The following is a 25,538-nucleotide window of genomic DNA, read 5'->3' on the forward strand; positions in this document are numbered from 1 at the left end:
ACTAGGTGATTCAGTTTCTATGACTATCGATGATAGCAACTACCAGTGATGAGAGTCGTACGTCGATGCAGCTAGGGGAGTAGCAGCGAACTGCTTAATTTCAGGTTCCTTAGCAAGAATTCATAAAAATCTGTTGAGTGATATCGGAGAGTATGGAGTGACATGAGACTTCAAACATATTTAGAAGTATGCGTGACATTGCCTATCTATTAGAGTCATTATATAGGAGAATAAAACGAGAAATTAAAATTTATTCTTTTATTTTCATTTTATATTAACTGCAAACGTCAGTATTGGCATCTTTACAAAATATAATCCCTTTGTTTAATGGAAGATTTAAAACATATATTATTTTGGCAAATCCAAATTCACCTAAAGAACTTAATATTTATACAACTATTTTATAGATCTAATGAAATCAGAATGCATTTTTAATCTCATATTTACAGATTTACAAAATTTACATTAAAGTAATGCACCGATCAATCTACGTACAAATGAAGTTATGAATTGATCAGTTACTGTTCAGATCAAGATACAAAGAACGAAATATTTACATGTATTGCACGTTTAAAAACGTCAACTAAGTTTTATACTACAAAATGGCGGACAATCTACTAATTAAATCCTACTAATTTAGTAGAATTTGTAATAGCCGTTTTGTAATATAAAACTGAATTATCAAGGAATGAATAATTTAATACGTCATTGAGCTAGGTTTCGAAACCAAATTCGAGTATTTAAATTGGTTACAAAATGTAGCCCAAAACGTTAGCCATATACAAAGCGTTTTTGGCCAAGCTACTCGGTGGTCTACCCCGGTGGGCAATATGTACACGAACCCACTATATTTTGGCATTTATTTGTGACTCACCGTTTTGTACGTGAATGCCTTATGGCACGAACGCCCAGGCACCGAAAAAGGCACGTTTTTGTACGAACTCTAACGGTTTTATTAAATACATAAAACTTATTTATTTACAGTATATTGACGCTAAAATATTACCATTTAGTAATGTAATTGCAGCTTACAGTTGGACAAGTTCTACCATGTTTTTATATAATTAGTAATTTAATAAAACCGCGTCAAACATAAAATACATTTATTTTGAACATACCGAACTGATATGGCACCCGCTTCGTACGTTAATTACACTCAGTCTTCAACCAGAAATCTCAAAAGGCAAATAAAATCACAGATTTTTATGAACAATAGGTGCCGTTGACAACACTCGAAACTACCATTTTCTAACATTAATAGCAGGTTAGCCAAATATTAACTTTAACATAAATTAAAGTTTAAATAATGGTGTATGGCATGTCGACAATACTCAGATCAATCTTAGTATACGTATATGATCCAATAATTTCATATTTTGAAATTCAAACCAGAATCGTGCTCCGAGGAACTCAAACCTGAACTCCTAAAACTCTATCGACTACAAAATCATACATAACCTCCCCATCTTCACTTATTTTGAGTTCGTTATCAAAATTAGCTTCAGGCATACAAGGATTCTTGCATTCGACAGGTTCTTGTGCTGGAGCGGTCTTTTCGAAGGAGGTCTTAGAAGACCTACCATCTGGAGTGCTTCGTTCTTCCAAATCTTGCTCCCAATCGTCTTCGGAATTTGCATCATCGGGCAGTGTTGGTACCGTTGACTTGGTGCGAGTGAAGAATGCCATCTTTTCTCTGTAATTTAAAAAATAATTGTTATTTGATTGTATCATTATAGTCAATTCTTATAATATTTGATCTCTACATCATCGCATTATAGAATATATAAATAGTATAATTTTTTTTTTCAAAAATTGTATATTATGTAGATTTTAAAAAAATACTAGTACGTCTTTAACAATCTTTGATAAATTATTATAAACCTTGATTGCCATACAAAAGGTGTTTTTTTATATATACAATGCCTATACAATTCCAGAAAAATGTATGGCATAGTGAATTTCTCCCCATATCTACTTCCCGTTTATTTAAATAACTATACAAATATAACGTAAATTTGAAATCCTTCGTTATTTAGCAACACAATTTTATTAGTTTCCTGAATGGCGCCATCTATGCGTAGCTAACTTCACACATATCGCCGTCATCGTTATTTAAAATATTATTTATTTATCTAACAAAATAAGCTACCATTACCGATAACTCTAATGCAGTAACTATTTACATTTATATTACAAACAAATAATATACACACACGAAATTACACAGGAATAGATTTACAGTATACGAACCTCTCAGTTCACTCAAAAAAATCAAATCAAGAACCGCTCAGTTCACTAAACGGACAATTAATAACGTCTGAAAATAAACTAGTATACGACTGGATAACAAAACCTCATGTTATTCCTCTACAACTTTTTGTTGTAACACTCATCAAAAATACTATTGACGATCCTATAAAAACATGTCATCAATGTCTCTCATGACAAGTACATTCCAGGCAACAGAAGTCGGGAATACAATTAGTGACCTCCATTTAGGTTGAGTGGATGATGCTGAATTCTTCAAAGTTTCTTTTTCAAAGGCGGCAACGAGCCGGAGGCTCACCTGGTGTTAAGTGATACTGCCGCCCGTGGACGCTCGCACTGCCGGAAGCAGTCGCAAGCGCGCTACCGACCTTTTAAGAATTGGTACGCTCTTTCCTTGAAGGACCCTAAGCCCAATTGGTTCGGTTTCAGTGGGAAGCTGGTTTACTGGTGGACGCTTATTATTTTTTAATAAAAGATACTCACTTGAACGTAACGAGGTCGGGTTTCCTTCCACCCTGCCTTGATTTTCTTAGACGATAGATCTCCTTGCATGTCCTCTGGAATAACTTGGAGACCCTGTCATTGCTTGAGCTATCTGGTGCTGAGATGAGCCTTCGAAGAGTTTCATCTTCAGCAACCCACGCCGCTATCGTAGGGTCACCCTTGGCGCAAGCTTCTTCGAGCCTAAAACCATGTTTCAATTTACATTTATAAATACGTATTGGTATATTTTTCAAGTATAGTAGTTTTCGTTGTTTAGTCATAGTACGAAATAAGAGTCCCTAATAACACTGAAACAACTCATCAAAATTATTCCAGTTTCCTAAAGCGTATCTTAAGATAAATGCTTACGTTTTAAGACTGACTGACTCCTGTATGTCAAAAATATATGGGATTTTGATAAACGGGGTCATAGTTCGCGCTAAGTATCGACACTGAATTTCAACTTGAACGGTGTTATAAATGTTAATAAGAGCAGTTTGAAAGCTTTAAAACCAATATTTGTTTCATTTTTAAAATATAAACACCAAGAAGTAATTTTTATTACTAATTTAATTTAAATTTTGATATTCAAAGTCAAAGTAATTTATTCATATAGGTAACATAATGTACACTTATGAACGTCAAAAAAATATATAAGCATTAAATGCTTCTAATTTTACATTTACTGCCAGTAATCAAATCAAGGGCGTAGAACGGAAGAGAAGAACTGGCAATAAACTCTCCGCCACTCTCTCTTTTTAATCGCCAAATATTTTTTGTATTACACAACGTTTGTAAGCAGCTGCTACCATCACACCATGTTCCACATGACATTAGCAGGAGGCATGGTGAAATAGGAGCACGCTCATACATTCTCGTGGTAACAACACGCAAATACGTAGTCGAAATAACTAATATCACTGCATACACGAATTCAAGGACGACCATTCACCACAAGTAGCACCCGTTCTCGAGTATCACGCATGGCCAGCCATCGGCCCCCTCGCCATATTTTAGGGAGAGGACCCGACGCATGGACGCCAATCGAACATGTTTTGATACGAAATATATTTTATGACTGGTAATTGAAACCTTACCGTTTCTTTAGAAGTGTTAGATGGGCGATCTCCTGCCTTAGATCAGTGAGTCGTGAGTGATGAGCCTTGAGATCCAGAGACAGATCGAGCGAAGTCCGCGCGCTGCGCTTCGTCGAGCTGTGTCTAACTGCGGCACCGCGCACGCGGCCCCATCTAGAATATTAATTGCTTATACATTTAAAGTTGACTAGATTATTATTTAAAAAACGAATGGCACGATAATATCCATTTTTTTATATTATGGCAATAGTTTTAACTTAAAATATGCATGTTTATAAAAAAAAATGTATTCACTAGCATGTGTCTTAATCAAAGGAACTCATCTAAGATTGGTAAGAAGAAAGCACGTCTTTGACTAGTCCGTTCAAGCCTAAAACACGCTAAAGAAGATTATTAAGAACGTGACGTGACTAGTATCAGAATTACTAAGTACATATATGTTTTCTACATGGCCTAAGTATTACAAATGGTACCTGAGAGATCGTCTTTCTTTCAGTGTCCTGTCAAAAGGTATTCCAGGTGCTGTGGGCGGGTGAAGAGCCCTCCGTGCATATTGAGACATCGAGGAATCAGATTCTGAACGGTTGAGTCTGTAATACATTTCAATACATTTATTTATACATACTTTTAAAAAAATATAATTAAATTTGTTTGTTATCTCATATCAAGTTTGTAAATTTATGTATAGCGCGGAAAAAAAGCGAGATCAAAAAACATTTTATGATATAATTCGGTGCTAAAATTATACTATTTTTTGCACAAGCAACAACAACAACAAAAAATAACGCAGTCTTTTAAATGTCCAACTGTACTTATTTTAATCGACACAGACATAGCAGTCTGTAAATATAATAAGATGCTGTAATTTAATTTTTAACAGTAATAATAGACAAGAGTTGGTTCGCTCTGTATTTCGTGAATAACGTCTGTGGTGACAGAACGAACTGCAACGGCTAAGAAATGTATTACCCGGTTAGTTATTGGATAGCCTAAAGTTAAGCAGTATAAAGAACAAGTTATAGAATAATTTTTATATGAATTTGTCGCGTTTCTGTCTGCTATTGTAACCTAAATACACAGTTGTTTTCAAATCTATTATGGATTTAGATTAGGGATGCATCCGATATAGATATGTTATATCGGCAATTCAAATATTGCCGATACAACGATACTTTTCAAATTTCCCGCTTTAAAAAAGTAATATAAACGCGCATCTTGTTTGGTCTAGTTCGTTGCAAACGAGACACGGACTATCTATGCCCGGGAAATCCCCGGGTTTTAGATTGTTTGTTGTTTCTCTCACCCACTTTGTCCCCAAGTATTCCATTTCGCTAGACACTTTAGTTGACTTTTAACTGCTGTCGCGCGTAGTAATTTTGATACGAAATAAAATAAAATACAGAATTACAAAAATCTTATCAATGTTAATAATTATCATTATTCACAGTTATTTATTTTATTTAAATTTCATTCTTAATTTAAATTTCTAAACCTTTAATCTTATTCAAAGTTTGTGACTGTTTATATCTATTAATAAAACTTCTAAACTTTAACCGAACTTTATGTATTTTACCTTAATTTAATTTAAATTTATCGGCATCGGTTTCGTATCTTATCTATGCATCTCTAATCTAGATTGTATTATTCTATAAAACTAATAAAAACTGTATGAATTCCGCATCGATAATATATGATTAATAGTTTTTAGAAGTGATAATATTGTAGTTTGACTCGCAAATAAATGTTTACTAACCTACAAATATAATGTCCTTTGCCAATGCTCTGCGGTTGCGGTGAGAATGTTTGAGATCTTTTGATAGTCGCAAGGGACTCCTCTTGATTTGTGCTTACTTGTTGACTTTTCCTGAAAAAAAAAATAGTTTTATCTTAACCACAGAACAGATATGGAGTTAGATTGAATAGTAAATGTTTTTTTTTTTTAATTCAACATTCGCTCGAACGGTGAAGGAAACCGGCTTGCCTTGGACCCAAAAAGTCGGCGTATCAATCACAGCAGGCTGATCAACTACATGCCTATTAGATTGACAAAAGATCACGAAACAGATACAGAAATCTGAAGCTAAAAATGTTACGCCAATGATTTCTTTTTTTTTAATACATCACGTAAACAAATAATTATATCTTTAAAGTTTTGAGTTAGTAATACCATTGTCTTTATTAATTAACACTTATAACTATGTTTTTTCCATAAATAACATACAAAATATAACTCTCAAAGCAAATCTTGAAGCATAATAAGTGGCTAGTGTTCCAAAACATGCAAATTGTCGTGCAATTTTAAAATAATTGAACGTAAATATAACAGTGCAACATTCCGCCTATCGTAATACTGTTTTTATCGGTTTAATAATGCTATAAGGTACTGTTCCAATTCCAATAGACACATTTTTGTTTTGTCTATGAGTGTCATTTACTCATAAGTGAGAAGTAGACATCACAATAGAAATAAATGAACTTAATTTGAAATTGGGCGGAGTATATGACAGAACAGATAATTGGAGCAAGAAAGTATTTAAGTGGTGGCCAAGGTAATGTAAACGCAAAAGAGGAAGAAGACAACTTAGAAGAATAGACCACATTAAGGATAAAGCAGAGACTGCCACAGTGCCGACAGAAATGGCGGGACTTGCCAAAAAAAGGACACACCAATCTAGAAAGAATGAGATAGATATACAAATGTATTTAAATGTAAAGTATCAGAGATAAAAAAGTTATTATTAAATGACGTCACAAGTACACACACAACATATGTATGTTTTTTTTGTTAATTGTGAGTTGTTGCACTACTATAACGTTCATGTGACGTAACCATCAGTTATTTTTTAACTACAAAGTAAGCTTTTTGTAAATATTAACATTTGTAGACTAAACCGATAAAAACAGTTAACATTCCGTTTAACTAATAGTGTTTTATGTGCTTACAAACTGTTTAAACCACTCATATCAAGCAAATCACACCTATAGTGGAACAAACAACATCGAGACGTACCTAAGTATATATACAAAGAATTAGTATATACATATACTATTTCTGTAAGGTTCTGTCCACGTAAGGCCGACCATCAGCCTCAATTCGCTTCAGCTTATAAAATCTGAAGAACAATGTTTATGTTGACGACCTCTTTTATCATTTATCAGTGATACATTTCTTTCGTTAAAAAAATTGATAAAAAGTGATTTTTTTACAAAAAAAAATATGCAATAGCTACATCAGCTACTAATAGAAAACTTTGAAAACAAAATCTATTTTTTTGCAAAATAAAAACTAAAAATATTATTATTCACCTTAATCCAATAAATTACTAATATTACAGAAAAACCCGATTAATACTCTTAATAAAGAAAAATAATATTTTTTTGTAGTTTTAAACGGGTTTTATAATAACCATAACCATTATTTACATAAATTCTAACCGCCACCAAAACAAAAAAAAACAAACCTCCTATGAAGTTGTCTGGCGCCCTCTGGACAGAAGTTACACTCGGTGTTGGTCTCCTTCTCTGCTGTGGAAGGAAGATACTCCTCCTCTAGATTTAATTCTTCCTCCGGAATGTAATCCTCGAATGAGTCTTCTTCTACGATCTGTGAGCAATATACTTATAATATATGTATGTTATGAGATAGAGGCGGATTTAGGCAAAAAAAAATGTTACGAGGAGGCTAGGTCTTTCACCTAATAACATTTTTTAATTTAAAAAAAAATAAGAAAACTGTGTGTGTGTAACAAAAAATGTGTTAGAATTACATGGATTGCCTGCAATTTAATCTATGCAAATTCAAAAATTAAATTATTCGTAAAGTTTTATTTTTATTTTAGTAGTAACTCTTAAAACAGAAAAAAATCTGAGAAAGAATGTTAAGATAAAAAAAATTGTTTGTATTACATTTGATTAGTATTTTACCTGATTAAGTGGTTCTCTTGATTCTTCGTCTTCAGACGCAGAGTCCTCTCCACATTCAATATTACACTCAGCACCGGTCATACTCTCAGGACCTAAAAATTAAAAAAAAAAACATTTTTTATGTACCGTAAATAAATAAATACAATGTTTTCAGAGACAGTTTTATTTATAAATACAATTAAACTGTCTCTTTTCATCACAGAGTAAACACAATTTGACAGTAAGAGATGAAAGAGTTCATTTATTAAGCGTACATCGCCATATGACATTCCAAGGCATCCAAAATATTCTCACACAATTTTTTTTGTTGTTATTTGAGGTGGATCGTTTCTGAACAAGGTTTATTAATAGTATTATTTTTTATATAATGAGGCCAACGGGCAGGAGGCTCCTTGATTTTAAGTGATAATGTCCATATGATAGTAATCAAATGTAATACACTCTCAATGCCAAAGGGCACGCGTGTACATTGCCTTTTAAGAATTGGTACGCTCTTTTCTTGAACGACCCTAAGTCGAATTGGATCGGAAATACTTCAGTGGGCAGCTGGTATAACTGGTGGACGTGATAAAAACTGTCTTATAAAACGCTCAGTTGTGGCACGTCAAGGTTAATTTAGTATACATATTATTCAGTTAAATATATCCTCATTACCTCTATTCCTTGTGAGAGTAGACGTTTGCGATGAAATAACGGTAGATTCATCAGAGCTCTCTTCCCTTCTCATACTCCTGAAGCTCAGAACGTTATACCACTTTTGTGAAGTCGTTTCTGGGTCGAAGTCTGCTAAGCTCACTTGTGTACAACCCTGAAGAAGGAACAGAAGTTAGATTTGCTTTTAATGATTTTATATAAATTTTTAATAGGAAAATTCAGGTGTATCGCTCTCGTCCAATAAGATTTTCACATGGCACTCAAGGCGTGCGCCGAATACTCGACTTTGGCTAGTTTTCATCATAATTTCAAGCAGAGATTTATTGATGCTACTCATAAAGAATCTCACCAGGCATTCGCTGTCGGCCGCTAAATTAATTTGCAAAGTAGCAGCTCTCAGTGCTCTAGACCCGATCGAAGCGCGCTGATTGTTCCTCCATACTAGAGTCGTCCCTCGCCAGGCTAAGGCTGGCGTATTGAATACAATACCACCACCGCCGCCTACCACTAAGGCACCACGGACAGAGCTGGGGAACAAAACATTTGGATGTATTGAATTGAAAAAAATAGCTATGCAACACATAAATTATTTGGAAGATAAAAGTTCCGAATAAGAAACTTCGCGTTTCATCGGACTCATGACGGACTTTATGCGACAAATAGCGCTATCTGACAGTCGTGAAACAATAGTGTTTATCCTACCAATAAGTAATAAATATCTTATTCGGAACTCATTACTTATTCTGTCTCACAATGTACATAACATTGTGAGACAGACCCTTAATGAAGTATTCTAGGCAGGAGAACTTTCAAGCCATTTTATGATATGATTTTAACAATTTATCAAAATGACGTTTGACTGATGACACTTAAATATAAATTTTAAACTAATAAAAAATATCAAATTATTTATTTATTTTACAGCATGGAAATAATCAATAATAAAATGTAAGGAAATAAAAAAAATACTTACATTTCCGTCCCGTTGTCAATGTATAGAGCATGAAGGTTCCTAGCTCGAATGATTCCGATCTCCAACGCAGTTTCGTTTGGACAGTATCGTAATTTGATTTCAATTTGCGCACTGTTCACTGCAATAAATAATAAAATAAATTAATATGGAAGAAGCTTTGTATTCTTTTGTTTTTTTAATTATTCCTATATTTTCTTTATATATTTAGTTAATATATATTTTATATCATTCTTCTGTATTGTGTTATTGGGATGTAAATACTGTTATTATTATAGATTCAAAATAAACAGAATAAACTCTAAATGTTTAAAGACACCGTGTTTTTATTGCGTGATAACAATTATAAATAACTGTTATTATTATTCAGACATTGTGATATTTAATATGACATTTGCATGCCTATTTTAATATGGTTAATTGTGTGGTTTTATTTTTAAATTAATCAATCAGAATCACTGTACAAATAGACTTTTGTATTATAAATATAACGAATTGTCTGGCGTTGTATGGAAAGAATTGTTACATTGTTTTGAACAATTCTGACGTTTAGGGAGTCCGCGTTTTGAATTGGTCGTCGTGAATATGTTTCGCAACCAATTACCAAGAGGGTCAACGATTTCACTAGCTTCGAAATAATATACCCTTAGGTAACCTAAATAATTATTGAATAGTATATATTAACATACACGAGCAGTGGTTCAGCGTGCGACTCTCATCCCTGAGGACGTATATTCGATCCCCAGCTGTGCTTTCTATGTGCGCATTTAACATTAGCTCGAACGGTGAAGGAAAATAACGTGAGGAAACCGAAAAAGTCGACGGCGTGGTTCAGGCACAGAAGGCCTATCCTGCCTATTCGATTAAAAAAATGATCATGAAACAGATACAGAAATCTAAGGCTCAGACCTAAAAAAAGGTAGCGCCATTGTTTTTTTTATATATCAATACATATAATAAAAAGTATTTTTTTATTAATTGCTATACAAACACTTTGGTCTAATTTTTGAGTTAAACAATCCAGGAGATATATATCAACTGGAGATACTAACCTATGTTAGAAGAATCGGCTGCCTGAGCTGCTTCGAAGACTCCAGAATCTCCCGCCACTGACTCGTCGCTGACTGCTGCTGATACTGATCTAGTGTTTGTTCCTGAAAACGATCCTTTTGTGAAATTCCATGTTTGAAATATGAATTTCCCGACCAGCTTGACAGTTGAGTTTGACAATTGACAGGACAGGAAATGCCAAAAAAGTAGATCCGATTATTTTGAAGTACAGTCAAAACAGTTTACGACATCGTTTAGAACAACATACCGGTTATATTGACCAAAATTAAAGGTCCCGGCTGAATTCTATTGTATTAGGTACTTAATAACGGCATCGGCTGTTACGACTATCGAGTTTTACGACCAAATATGAGTAATCCCTTCGATGAGGTTATATCAGATTTTGACTGTATATAACTAGAGTTTAAAAAAGTCTTCCATTATTTTTCTTAAACATAGATACGTGTTAAAATAAGATACTTATGTAATATTAATATGTTATAGGAAGGATATACATGGGTGAAAATGACATGAGAACTTAAGAACACGCAGCGCCCTTTGTATCGAAGAAGTCGCATGGGTCCGCCAAGCATCCACGAATATACAATGTAAATACATAATTATGTAGAATATTAGTAAAAAGAATTACTACATTAAAGAAATATTTTAGAGGCATTTTTAAATCATTGGTATTCTGTTTACGAATTCTGTTGTAATAATTGTAGATTTCCAAGAAAATCTAACTAATTATTAATAATAGGTCTATGTTTGAATCACATAATTATAACTTACCACTAGACGAGCAGGTCGGTGACAGTGGCGGGGGTGTCTCAGAGATTGGAGATAGTGGCTCCACGGGCCGTCCCGGGCCTTGTACTTGTACTGGAACTGAAAGTTATTATCTGGTTAGCTATACAGAAATTCAGTAAAATCAAAATAATTAATGAAAAGGATCGCAACTTATCGCAACTTAGCGGCCTTATCGCTTTCGAGCGATTTCTTCCAGTAAACCACTCTGAGAAAATAATTGACAAGGTGCTCAAGAAGACATAACTAATGGAACAAAGCAAAGCAATTAAACATATTTAAACAGTGAAACGATATATGAAAAACAAAAAGGGGCCATGAAGAAGAAAAGGGATACATGAAAAAGAAACATGACGATAATATCAGATCAGTTCGTAGGATTTGTGGGGATATTTTAATGTAGGATACTCACTACTGGTAGCCAATCCCGTAACTTCGTTAAGACCAGTTGCGACACCTATCCTCATCTCCACTAACTTCTCTTCTAACTCCCTCTGTTGCCGTCTTTGTCTTTCAACCTGCAAAATTTTTGATACCATTTAGAGTATTCACTTAAATTCGGACAGAAAGAAATCTTATAAAAAAATATAGTAAAAGGAAAGTTTTTTTATGTCATACCTGGTTGTATGAAGGCGGTGGTGGTGGTGGGCTGGCAGAAGAAAGACTGCTTCTAGGCGAAAGTGAAGGCTGTGATTGACAGCTACTGGCACCTGGAGTCGCACTGTCGTTGTAACTAGAACCGCGGAGTAGTCTGAAATTATTTATATAGAGATTGTATAAACAAATGGTACTAATATTTGTTGTTGGAAGAATATAAAAGTGTGGTTTAATGGAATCAGTGTAAACATATATATATATATAGTAATAAGGAATTGACGAATCGATTATTTTAGGCATTATATAAACAGATTGAAAACATATATATACATATAAAGGGCATGCTACGAGTATGTATTGGGAAATATAATCTTTGGATAATTTTTATATTTGAAGATTGAGCACAATTATAAAAAAAAACAATGCTAGAATTTAATTAGGTGGTAATTCTATCTTTCTTCTCTTTTTCTCTAATATTAATAGGTTTTAAAGAAATTTTTATAATACTGACCTCTCAACCCTCCGATGTAAATCGACCATGTCTATTGGTTTATCCGTTTGGAAGGAAGCTATCTGGGGCCCACCATAGATATCGGTAAAACTGATTCCTGAACTTAGAGATCCCTTACTACTTGCTGTGGAAAGAGAACCCAAGCTGGAACTACTCGACACCGATAGGGTAGAAGCCGATAACGTCTTCAACTGTCCTTCCAAGGTCGTCATTGAAGTCAAGGCATCCTTCAACTGCTGCAATAGAAGCTGCTTCTCTTCGTGTAGCCTTAACCTATCCGCGATACATTTATTCGACATTTCAAAAGCATTTTTCAGGTCTTGCTCTAAACGCTTGCATTCAGATTGTATGTCAGTCATCTCCTGCTTGGATCGAGTTCTTGGTGTAATACTTCGAAGCTCTCGTAGTAACTGTTCCTTCTCTTGGAATAAGAGAAGGCGGTCCTTGTCTGATTCCGCTTGACCAGGCTGTACTTTGTCCTCTAAGTCTGCTAATTGTTGTTGGATTTGCTGAATCCTCTTCCTGGCTTCGTCGTATTGAAGGCGAACCCGCGCCATTTCAGCAAGTCTTGTACCGATAGGTACTAGGTCCGCACATAGGTCGGTTTGTGAGGCAGTGCTTAGTTTCTCTTGAGGAAGAGTTAAGGTGGAGAGGTCTGGGGAGGCCTCTCCTAGTTGTAACCTCGTGAGGTCATCTTTTAATTTGGCTAGTGATTGCATGAGGTCTGCTCTCTCTTTTTCCCCGGAAGTAAGAGACTTTTGGATGTTCTTCAGTTCGGTCATGATCGCCTGGGCTTCAGTTATGTTGTAGCAACCTTGCTGGGCGCTAAGTTTTTGTTCGACTCTGTAATAAATTATTATTTTGATAAACTGCACAAAGCAGAAAGTTATGTGATTGTTCTTTAGAATATGAATCAGTTTTAGATCTTATTTGAACATTTAATGAATTTTTTGAGAGGCACAACAATTTACAAAACAGGAATTTGTTATGGTTATTAATTTTAAAAGTTTCCGGTTTCTGATTTTGCATAAACTCAACCCATAAATTATATTTAACGTCAGCTTATTTAATTATTTAAGGATTATTTAATTTAGATTACGAATATAAAGTTTAGTGCAAATAACTAAAGCTACTTGATAACAAAAAATATCAACACAAGATATGTTAACACTAGGTTATTATGACCAGTGACGTAATAACATTTTTAGGTGTGGGCCTCAGACTTCTGTATCTTCTTCTGTATCATGATCATTTGTCAATCTAATAGGCAAGTCGCCGACGCCTTTTTGAGACAAAGGCAAGCCTTTTCTCACTATGTTTTCCTTCATCGTTCGAGCGCTCAAGCGCGATGTTAAATGCGCACATAGCCAGAAAGTCCATTGGTGCACGGTGATCGAACTTATGTCGTCGGAGATGAGACTTGCACGCTCAAGCCTCTAAAGACCAACACTGCTCTAGACACGTCACTAGGTTATTTTAATATATTAAAATAATTGAACAAATGTTAATAATTTATTACTTACTCAGCAAGAGTATCAACACCACGTCTAGCACAGGCCACTTCAGCTCTCGCTTGCCTCAACTCCTTCCGAAGCTGGGCAACCCTTCCCCTCGCCTGGGTTACTTCACACCTCAACTGTTCTGGGTCATGTCTTGACGTGGTAGAGGTGGTCGTCACGGAGGTCGTTGAAGAACATACTGTAAGCAGGAGATTAGTATTACGTTTAGTATTTTATATAATTTTTTTTAAATTATAGTATAGTTATTATATTGTATAGATATACTTTAGTATTTAGTACGTTGTATATAACGAATTGGATTTAGTAGTCACAGAAGATACTTGCTCTATACGGTCAATGCACAGATGTATAACGTCTGCAGGAAAGGGAAGTTGAAATGTATTTTTAATCTTATTGGCCAGTAATGTGAATACTGTGGTAAAAATGACATTTATGTTAATTGTCAATTCACTCGACTGTTAATAAACTATTCGTAGATAAAAACATTTGCCTGAGACGGAGCTTGAGAGGAATCGAATTTAGTTTTGTAATATTACAGAAGTATTTTTCAAAATTAAATTTCGTTTATATATAATAAATTGCTTGTTATATACGTGTTTCATATTTTGCGAGAAAGTTTTGTGTACAAAGTATAATGAAGTCTTTCTAGATGTTCTAAATCTCTATCTCTATAATCCAGATGCTACAAAAATATTTTAACAGGACATTTAATTACTTACGTTATGGGATTATAAACATAAAATTGCGTGTTAAATTTATTACGATACTGTAATTATTAATTAAGAAAGATGTTTCTAAGTATAAAACTAAATTTCTTACTAACACGTAAAAACTGAACAAATTCTAAGGGATAACAACAACGACATAATGTATTAGTTAAAAAACACGCCGCCTATATAACTTTAAGGGGTGTTTGTATAAAAAAACATCTTACAGATAAAAATGATATTAAATCTTTACAAATTCGTTAACGTAAATATTTAACTCAAACCCAGTGGAATTTTAAAGTCAATGGCTTATCGAACTAACCTTCAAGAACATTCCGCAAACATTGACGTATTATTTACATTATTCTCGTATTTTTTTAAATAAATGACAGAGGTTATATTAGACGCAGAATTTTGAAAAAAAAATTTTTGTACAATTATTTATAAGGATGTTCAATGTTTGACATTTTATTTAGATTCAAGTATGTTCACATAATGCACAATGGGGATCTAAACAAGTCCTATGCTTCCAGAAATCTGTCGTGAACTGGCGTTTTTAGCCCTTTTAGAGCCAAGTAGCGCCGTCGCGCTGCTCTCGCTAATGGTGAAAAATGTCAACGTGGAGATAGCGCTACTTTTGACAGCAAATATGTTCAATTTCTGTATTTTTATTATCATAGAATAAAAAAAATATCTTCTGAAAAAATTATGAATATTGGTGTATAATGACAGAAATTGTAAAATTTTTCACATACAAATGCGCATTTTACCATATATTTGTAAAATATGTATGGCACTAAAAGTCTTAAGATGGCACAGTTCTTTATATATATAATAGAATTGTGAAATATTGCCGGCATTAATTTTTTTTTCTAAATTTGCTATACTTGTTTATATTTGTATTCGGTAACATTATCTAAATGTAGATTGTTGTCTTAAATTTAATTTAAGAAGGTTAAAACTAATGTTAATCTATTTTATAAATTTAATATCGTTGTAACGACTTTTTGTTTCAAAAAAACGTGTTTAAAGTTAAATGCAATCTAAATATCATAGAGGACGTTTTTAAATAATATTGTCACGAATTATATTTTTACCAAAACACATTAAGTTTACGTTATGGGATTATAAATAAAAAGCCTCTCGTGACAAATATTCGTAAAATCAACATTAGAGCCAAACGAACCAATAGCAATACGCATAGCAATTCAACATTGCAGCATATTGAATAAATATGCGAATAAATTATCTATTGTATTATACAAAAAGGAATCCACGATTCAAAGATTCTTGGATAGAATAACTCAGAGAAATAGCATGTGAACTGTTACTTGTGGAATCTTTTGATTTCATCAGTTCATTTCCATCTTTTTCATTACAATACACCAAACAATATTTGTAGATTATTTTCAGGTCAGGTCAGGTATTATAAATGACAAAACATATTTTATATTAATAAAGCTATTATAAGCTCTTATTGAAAATTTCTGGAACCCTTTTTTATGTAATAGGAGGCAAACGGGCAGGAGGGAAAGGCTCATCTGATGTTAAGTGATACCACCGCCCATTGACACTCACATCGCCAGAAGACTCGCAAGACCGTTGACGGATTTTACGGACGGACGTTTAAGAATTGGTACGCTCTTTTCTTGAAGAAGTCGAATTGGTTCGGAACTACTTCTAGTAACTGACGCAGCAGCCTGTTCTTTTACCACTGTCATTTGTGTCACAGTAATTTTTTATATATTAATAACGTGTAAAATTACAAATTGCCTTTTTAATAGGCCTAATTAAAATAAATAATTTGACTTTCGTTTTGGAAAATTAAGTACGAATTATGCCATATATAAAAATCCATAGAGATTGCGAGGTTTAGGTCTCGAATCTTACCAGAGTGATGTAATTTTAATAAAAGTTACATACAGCTAGTTCTGGAAGCGGCGAGGGTTGACAGCGCATTGTTCAAATGTTTGTACTCGTCCTGGGCCAGGCATAACCTTTGTTTCTTCACATCGTACATCTCGCGTTTTGCCTGGAAATAGAAATAGATATATTGTATGGAATTTTAACTGCCTTAGTAGGGATAACGTTAAAACCGTAAATGCTGTATAATCGTATCGTATTCGAATAGTATTTGTATAGTAAACCAAATATTTTTCGTTTGTATGTTTAGATTTTTTGTATTATACATAAATAAATATTGTGACGAACAACACCAGTATTTTCTATACTAATATTAAAGGCTTATTAATATGTTTTGACAACATCGAGATTGCGGAAAAAATTACAGCAAAAATAATAAAATTGTGTGATACACGGGTTAGTACTGCCCCGTAACCTAACATTTATGGGACAAAGGGACGAACGTAGGTAGTATACACATCCAAATCGAATTAAATGTAATAAATTTATATTTTTTTATATTATTAAGCTATATATTTAGTAATTGTTTTTTATTTCATATAATTTATGCCAAAATAAATAAATTAGATACGAATAACAACGAGTATTACTATAGTAGAACATAACAAATATCTTTTAAACTAATACATATTTCATTGATTACAGACTGTATCCGGTTCATACAATTACTTTGTAATTAGTGACGTCACTAGATTAAAGTCGGTATTTCCCAGACAAAAAGAATTATGTGCTGAATAATCCCGCATAAAAAGCTTTTAAAATTGGCCTAAAACTTGACGTTAGCGTTTTAGCACAGATTATTCTTGCGAGAAGCGTTACAGCGTTTCATTTTGCGTTCAAAAAATGTTCGTTATGTGATCGAACATATAAATTTTATAAATTGCTATGATTTTCCTATTTCTTGTAAAGGACAGTGAAAATTCACAAGTAGTTAATGTTTAAATTTCGCAAATCATTGTTAAAATTCGTTAGTGTTAAAACCGTTATAAAACAAATTAATTTTCTGCAGACTAGTGTAAAAATTATCAAATCGTAAAAAACATTTTTATTCAAATCAAAGCGGCTTTTTTAAAGAATTTGTCACTTGAACATATTTTGTTATGTTCAAAATAGTCATTAAACATAGTTATAATTTTATATATATGTAGTTTGCTATTTATAAAAACATATATTAACATTTTCGGATGGAAATGGTTACAGATTCAAATTTACTGGGATTTGTAAATCTTAAATTATAATTAACATCATTTCGGTAGACTAAGCGCATCAAACGCTAGAATTGTTTCGTTAAATAATCATTTATCCTAACATAACGCGCGAAGCCGCGCACGGAAACCAATACGCACACGAAATAACGAGTTGGAAGTATATTTTTTGTCCGTCCGAAGGTATTACGAGCAACATTTTGTGGAATGCGTACAAAAACTGGCCACATCTTAAAACGTATTCTCAAAGAAATTGATTTTACTGAAATTACCGCTAACAGACCGACCTCACTTATGTCCGACTCGCAAAACCAGACTCGACACAACCTAATATGACATTGAACTTGAATTTAAAGCGATTTTCGCTTTGTGATACGGAAATTGTGGATATATTATTCGTAACGACCCAGACCACGGATGAGCCCATGTCACCAGATGTGGTATATTTCAATCTAAATACAGCTATTTTATAATTTTTCCAACACACAAATACAGTATTAACACTATTCTTCACCTGCATAGTAATAATAATAAGTAATGTTTGGTCAGAATATAACTATAATTAGTTACTATTTCACGATTAATATACTATTTAGTAGTAATATTTACAGTAAAAAGACGCAGAGATCCTGTCATCCTGCCAGCGTGCTGCAGCCGGCTCCAAGTGTGGGGCGGACACTGTGGAAACGTGCCGTTTCTACTCAGCACTTGGGTCGCGACATAACCTTGTCCTTCATAGTACGGCACCTCAGAAACTGGCACTAAACGCACTTCCGCGGAACGAATCTGACGCACGGATAATATGTTCTCATAAATCGCCTCATCTTCCAAGTTCTGGCCTTCAGGACACAAACGGTACCCGAACTCCCGGCTAATCTCATCCAGATTCGCATATTCAGGACGCTTACGCATATCCTCCAAGTTCTGGTACTGAGGCTCATCGCGAACGCAAAGCCCGGGAGGATGAGACGACGTAGGATCCACTCTGACCCCGTACTCGGGAGGGCTACGGACCATCCTAGCTATCTGTCGGGAGCACCCTCTAACACAGTTGCCGACGGTGGAGGCGCGCGCGCGGAAGGTCGTATCGAGCTCGGGCTCGGGGGGAGGCGGTTGAGACCACATAGTGTACGCCCGTCGCAGCGGACACATCTTAACCCCCAAAAGGGCGCGCAACGACTGGCGCGGGCGCGCGGTGATCGGATGGCGTGCAATGGAATGCGCCCGCGCCGCCGAAAGAATGCAATCTCGGGCGCATTTCGGAGGTCGATCTCTCCGAAGGGCCGACGTCCCGCGCCCGCCTCCCTGGCCGCGGCCATCTGTCGTAATCAGTTCGACGAAACGCAGGGCCAACTATGCGCCCAGGCTCGTAACGGACCGCCGTGACCTCGCGCCGTGTCCTCCACACGCGAATCATTCAATAAAGAATTCCCCATTCCTTTTCCTCGTGTGTCGATACGAAGGAAATTCGAATAAGGAAACTCTCGGTTGTCGAATGAATCCTACGCATTCCGCGCTTAAAGCTCTACCAATCTTCGCATCACATAGGTCTGATAAATATTTTAATACAAACACGTGAGTAAATAAACAAATATTCCTCATATGGGCTTTGAAACCTTTGAGGCCGGCAAGTTAATAAGCGGAGTGCTGAGTTATGGCACTTATGCGCGATTTTCTCAGATTTTCCAGGTAATCAATTACCGTAGTTTTATGTATAATATAGGAATGTGAGCGGGCAACATCTGGCATCTTGCAGGTAGACATGCATTTTTGTTCCGGAATTCCTTAACGCACATTAGCAATCCTGCCCCGCTTTGCAATTGTGCACGCTTAGATGCAAATTATATACTTCAGCGGCGTTCCATTTCTATGTAATAAATAAACCTAATGCAAAGCATGTGTTTTTTGTTGTCCAACCCGTTGTTTTTTTTTTTTATTGTTTATACGAACTATGTTATAACATACATTGTTAATGTGTACTAACCGCAAATGTAAGTAATAAGTTTATAATTAATGCATTTTTGTTGCGATTTTTAATTAAGCGACAAGAAACACATCGCCTTGTATGAAAATAGTCGCGAACATTGTGGTAACTAAACAGTTAAAGAATATTACTTTGTTAAACTGATGACTTGATAAAAATAGCAGGAAAAGACTGGCGACTATTGGCAAAGATAGAAACCATATCCAGGTGAATTACGTATTACTACTAACATTTATCTATCAGTAAATATTAAAATTTGAAATGGAAATTAAGGATATGATTAATAAAAATAAAGGCTTCATTATTATTATATGTTACAACTAAATTGACGGTCGGTATGAACTAGAACCTAATACAATTCAAATTCTTCACTAATTTCAAGATGCCGACTGATGTCGTTCATTTAAAAATAAATAATTGCATATTTATATCAATGTTAAATTACACTTTAAATTAATTTTAAAACATGTAAATCTATTAGTGTATCTTAACAAGAGAACGTATTAGTCAAATATTTTAAATAGCAAAAAGTCGCAATTATCTTTAATTCGTAATTACGAAAGATAAAATATTTGGCTGGTCGCCTACATTCCGAGTATTTTTTGCTTGAGCGAAAAAAATTCGAGAAATAGGAATGGCATCCGCAAACGGCTGAGAGGAACTTAACAATAGTTACCGGATACGGTAACGCCTCAGGAAATGCTATTTCAACTCATAGGCTTTAACAAACTTAACCCTATACATTTCATGAATAAATCGCGGTACAACCAGATTTCTGTATCTGTTTCATAATCATTTGTTAATCTAAAAGGTAAGTAACTGATCAGTCTCATGTGGCTGACACACGCCGTCGCCTTTTGAGTATAAGGTAAGTCGGTATCCTCACGAAGCTTTCCTTCACCGTTCGAGCGAATGTTAAATACGCACATTGAAAAGTCCATTTATGCACAGCGGGGGATCGAACCTACCACCTGATGGATAAGAGTTATACGCTGAAGCCACAAAATCAACATTTACTTGAACCGCGACTGTTATTATGAATTATACCAACTGTAGAAGCGTTTCTAGACAGCAAAAAGAGTACTTCAGCTTATAAAGCAGTATTTCTATTTATATGTAAGACCTACGAAGAGAGACATTTAATACAGATTTTTTTGTTAACACAGTTGGCTTGCTTTTCTACATTGTAATGTTATATTAATTAGTTTTAACAATTTATATTGTTATTGTAAGTACATTTTTTTTTATTTAAGTTTATAATCTTAATTATAACAGTGTTCGAGTATGTTCCTACTTATAAACAGAATATATAGAACCGAATTTCGTGAAATAATTGGTCGTTACAATGTATATTTATTCAAAATGCAGACGAAGTTGCAGGTATACGTTAGTTTTTTAATAATTATTTTCTTATAGTTGTAAGATTGCCGTGGGGGATTCAAGAGCGCATCTGTCTCCGACCGGTTGCTTTCCAACTCAGCATCTTTCTCTTTCTATCTTCTTGAGATTCGTATCTACGCCCATCTCCCTCGCACTCGCTTCTCCACGGAACTAATTTTATGTTTTTTACCTCTTTGCCTATCTTCTGGAAGCTTGGATATTCGAGATTCCTATATTCTCATTTGTAGATATCAAATTTGTCTTATCTTTTCAATCGGTTTTATTGTTATATCAACGGCATTTATGAAACTTAACATGGAATTTGTTTATAACAAAATAATACACTCCGAAATTTCTAAGAAAGACGCACATACTTTCGCGTACATAGCAAGTAGATCAAAGTCAAACATTCACTTCCAAATTCAAAATTCTCTTCACGATCATTTACATTCTATTTTTAAAAGATCAACAAGTAGTCTCCGCGATTACTTAACGACTGTTAAATAGGCAATCGCTCGCAAAACCATTTGTAAATTAAAAAGCATACTTTATATAATTCGTACATAAAAAATGTATTTACCGTGAAAGTCTAGATAACGTCATATCCGAAACTAAGCCACTCTTTTTGTTTTTATGGCTCGGTTCGGTCCGCCGGGGGCTTAACGATTAACATTCCACAAATGCCGCACCAAGCACGCCCCTCTATATCGTTGGTTGTGTAAGTTTAGATATTGAACGAAATTTATTTTAATTTTATATCCTTAATTCAAGAATATATACTACAAGGCACTGTATGCGTTTACAATAATTGCTAGAAGCGTTGATAAGCAAAAATTACTTATATTGAAATTATACATTCAAATTATTTTGCATCATAGTTTCTTACCTCATTTTTTTGTAAAACTTAAATGTGTATCGTAAAAGTAAATTAATAATTACGCTATTAGCGAAGACATTTGTTATCGCAACTCAACACTAATTGGTAGTTAATAAAACTTTTATTTATGGAATGTGGTCATAAACAATTGTAGCTATTAATTTCATATCCAATTTGCATACGATCGGAAATAGTAAAAAAAAACGCTGCATTACGGTAAAAATTATTGCATACCTTGACTGGTTGGAAATAGTCGACCTTAACTTATAATTTGCTGTTAAAAACGGATTTGTACGTTAATTATAAGTTAAATTAAACTTGGATTTAAAATATAAATTTTAAGGGTCAATTATAATCGTTCCAAAACAATTATTTATGACGTAAATATTTATTATATTAAATTTGGATCGATTGAATAATTAAGTTATTACCAGTACCATTATTTTCCACGGCATTAAACAAAACAGTTTTGCGACGGGACCGGCCAGAAAAAAAAAGGAAAATTACCAACCAATAAAAATGTTCATTACATTCCATATAGATGGTCTGTCTATACAAGACAGAATCTTACATAGGAACACAAGCTTAATTTAGCATGTTCTTAGAAGATCGCGGTTATAAAAACACACCATCTGTGGAACCATGCACCGAGGATCGAACTTACAACACATGGAAACATCGCCAACGGCCTAACGTGAGCGCCACCTGGGCTTAACGGAATTAAGCAAAAAACTCATACCTATTATATTTTGTATACATCTCATATTTAATTCAAACAATATTTTAAATGTTTGCACGTCTGATTTTTATATAGCTACTTACCCCTTTACTTTAATAACGATAAAATTTCAATTTTCAAACCGTTGAAACCAAATTTGTTAAAATACGTCATGCTTAGAAGAATTTTATATTAATATCAACAAATATTTTGTAATCAAATGCTTTATTTATATAGCAGTATTTTTAATAAACTCTAGCGTTACAAACGATTATACCCCGAGGGACGTAAAAAACGAAAAAACATGACGTCGGGCCGGACAAGGCGCGGGCGCACGAATCCTCGTCTTTTTTTCCACTCATATTCTTATTATTGAGAACGCTCCCTGTATTACGAGCTGTGGAATGCGCCACAGATCATATTTACAGACACAACGCATTTTATGACTTTTTATATTTTATAGTCTGTACACTGACAGCTAATAATTGAATGTTTCTACGATATGTAAATTAATGCTCGATGTTTGAGATTTATGTTAATTTTTTTTTTCAGTTCTTTGTTATTCAGTTCAACTGTGTTTAAGCGTTTCGGTGGATGTATTTATAATACATACATTAATAATGCATTTTCTACAGTATTTGGTACAATCTATCTATATTACACGCCATGTACGTTTCCGGGGTCTGGGCTTTAAATAATAAAGGAATTTATTTTTAATTAACCACTCGCGTACAACATTAGAATATAAACGAAATAAAATGTTAATTACTATGTAACGAATAAATGCAATGTAACAGTTGAAGAGAGTCCCTACGTCTGGCTATACTCTCAAGGCATAACTCCGACGATTTAGGAACGCCATGCTTATAAAACTAAGAAATGCAAAATGTCAGTCTTGTCTAGTACATGACAATTATGGTGAACATATTTTAAATATTTATTAGTCATTTTTAATGCCACGATATTTACATTGTATTTGTCACTCCACTGGATTTTCAGACTGCTAGTAAAATACTACAGGAAATCTATTATTTATTAATTTCGCATCACAAAACCCTAAATAACACACTTGTCATAAGCAAATTCTCAAGGACATCAAACTAATTCCATTAATCCCGCTTTCCGGAATCTATCTTTATAACACCCCATTATTAAACAATGGTACAGCCAGCACGTGATTTCCAGGAATTCAAAATTCCCATCCACGATCTTTTTTTGTCATGGTACCTTTTTTTTCTTAGCATTCCATACATTTTTGCTAGCAGGTAGATGGTACCTTTACAAATGTATAAAAAAATTTAGCCTGGTGTTTTAAGATAAACAAGCGGTTTTTATTTATATACCTAGGATTTATATAGACTCAAGGTGATTAAACGCGAAAAATTACTTTTTTTTTAATTTTTGTGACAGGTAAATTGTACAGTGGAATTGCACGTTCGTTTATATATTTATTTTCATAAAATATATTTAATTTTTAACACTAAATTGCCTTTTTGGTGTAGAGATATGTAAACTATCAAAGTAGTACGGTCGTAATAGCTTTGCTATAGCTTAGCTTGGGACAACACAAGGCTGACCTTTTGCAAAAATTGTCGGCAGTAACGAGGTAGTAGGTATCGTATGCAGTGGAATCGAAGTAATGCTACAGAATAGCAGTACGAAAGAGGGAGCGCTATAGAACGAATCCAAGGTTTAGAAGACACGGAGTAAATAGGAGAAGATATGCCAATCTGCTACCACCTAAGTACTGTTTTCTGCACCAGAGGTTTTTGAGTGTAACATGCCGTTGAGGTCCCCATTGAATGCGAGAGGCACCTCGGAGCCTCTGTAACGCGGCTTCTGGTGTGGCTGGAGTCCCCAACCGCAACTTTCAGGACAGGAGATGTGCAAATGCATTTCCAACTCATTCCAACAAAAATACATACATAATTAGTTTTATAATAAATAGACCACTTTATAAGTTGGAAATGTTCAAAATTAAACCAGTCAGTTAAAATGGTAAACCGTAATGTCTGTAGCGGACAGTTTTTATTAAATTCCTCCATACATCGGCCAATAAACTTTATAACCGGTGTTTTAATTACATTTATAACAATTCATTATGCCCACATATCTCACGTATGACAAATTGTCCGTAAAATATGCAATTACCATAAGATTACTTTAAAAACATTGTATCGTCTGCTGTTTAACGTCGCTGTTGCCATGGCAACGGCGCGACGCCTTGAAAAATAAACATTTTCACGACTCAGACCTACTCCTGGTGTAATCCGAACTTAGATTACAATTGTATGGCTATGCTCAAGTACGTTAACTCAAGGTCCACGTCTGAGGTCGTTCGTCGGCTGCGCACGCGTCGCTGGTTGTAAAAACAATCTCATGTTACGACTGGTGTGGATATGTATACAGAAAGGACGGGATAGTTAGAGACGTTAATCGGAAACAAATATTTAAAAAAAAAACCAAATCACGGAGAAACTTCGATAGAAGTTTCAAAGATTTCTTATGCGTCTTATTTCTCTTTTAACGATGTTACTCTTTCTGTCATATTAAATATAAGATATAATGAAAAGGGAGATAAATTGATTGACATAGTTTTATAAGGGGTAAGTCACTAAAGCAATAACGCTAGTTTTGATCGTACAATATAACATGACCGATCTACAACGAAGACCAGGACGAATCTACTCTTTGACATTTTATTTTATGACACTCTGAACACAGAATGTACCTAGAGGATGCGTTCGGATAGGTCAGCAACTCCATGTAAGAAATAAAAATGAAACAGTTTTGCAGCCTGCGACACCAGATGGTTCAGCATCGCATGGAATAGTCCCAGAAAATTAAGTACATATATGTGTAT

General features: G+C 34.4%; 1 protein-coding gene across 1 annotated transcript in view; it reads right to left on the bottom strand.

The window, feature by feature from the left end:
• Positions 1–273: 273 nt before the first annotated feature.
• Positions 274–25,538, bottom strand: part of LOC123711736 (protein kibra) — a 68,018-nt gene continuing 42,753 nt past the window's right edge. Inside the window, exons 4-20 of the mRNA XM_045664467.1 lie at positions 16,512–16,620; positions 13,885–14,059; positions 12,362–13,204; positions 11,872–12,004; positions 11,666–11,771; positions 11,239–11,334; positions 10,449–10,550; positions 9,400–9,517; positions 8,776–8,953; positions 8,427–8,580; positions 7,773–7,864; positions 7,310–7,452; positions 5,602–5,712; positions 4,322–4,438; positions 3,849–4,001; positions 2,752–2,952; positions 274–1,693 (exon numbers count right to left, since the gene is read on the bottom strand). Coding sequence (XP_045520423.1) covers positions 1,411–1,693; positions 2,752–2,952; positions 3,849–4,001; positions 4,322–4,438; positions 5,602–5,712; positions 7,310–7,452; positions 7,773–7,864; positions 8,427–8,580; positions 8,776–8,953; positions 9,400–9,517; positions 10,449–10,550; positions 11,239–11,334; positions 11,666–11,771; positions 11,872–12,004; positions 12,362–13,204; positions 13,885–14,059; positions 16,512–16,620 — 3,114 coding nt within the window. The 3' untranslated portion in view covers positions 274–1,410. The remainder of the gene's footprint in view (positions 1,694–2,751; positions 2,953–3,848; positions 4,002–4,321; positions 4,439–5,601; positions 5,713–7,309; positions 7,453–7,772; positions 7,865–8,426; positions 8,581–8,775; positions 8,954–9,399; positions 9,518–10,448; positions 10,551–11,238; positions 11,335–11,665; positions 11,772–11,871; positions 12,005–12,361; positions 13,205–13,884; positions 14,060–16,511; positions 16,621–25,538) is intronic.

This window comes from Pieris brassicae, chromosome 7 (genome assembly GCF_905147105.1).
Source record: "Pieris brassicae chromosome 7, ilPieBrab1.1, whole genome shotgun sequence".
Lineage (NCBI taxonomy): Eukaryota > Metazoa > Arthropoda > Insecta > Lepidoptera > Pieridae > Pieris > Pieris brassicae.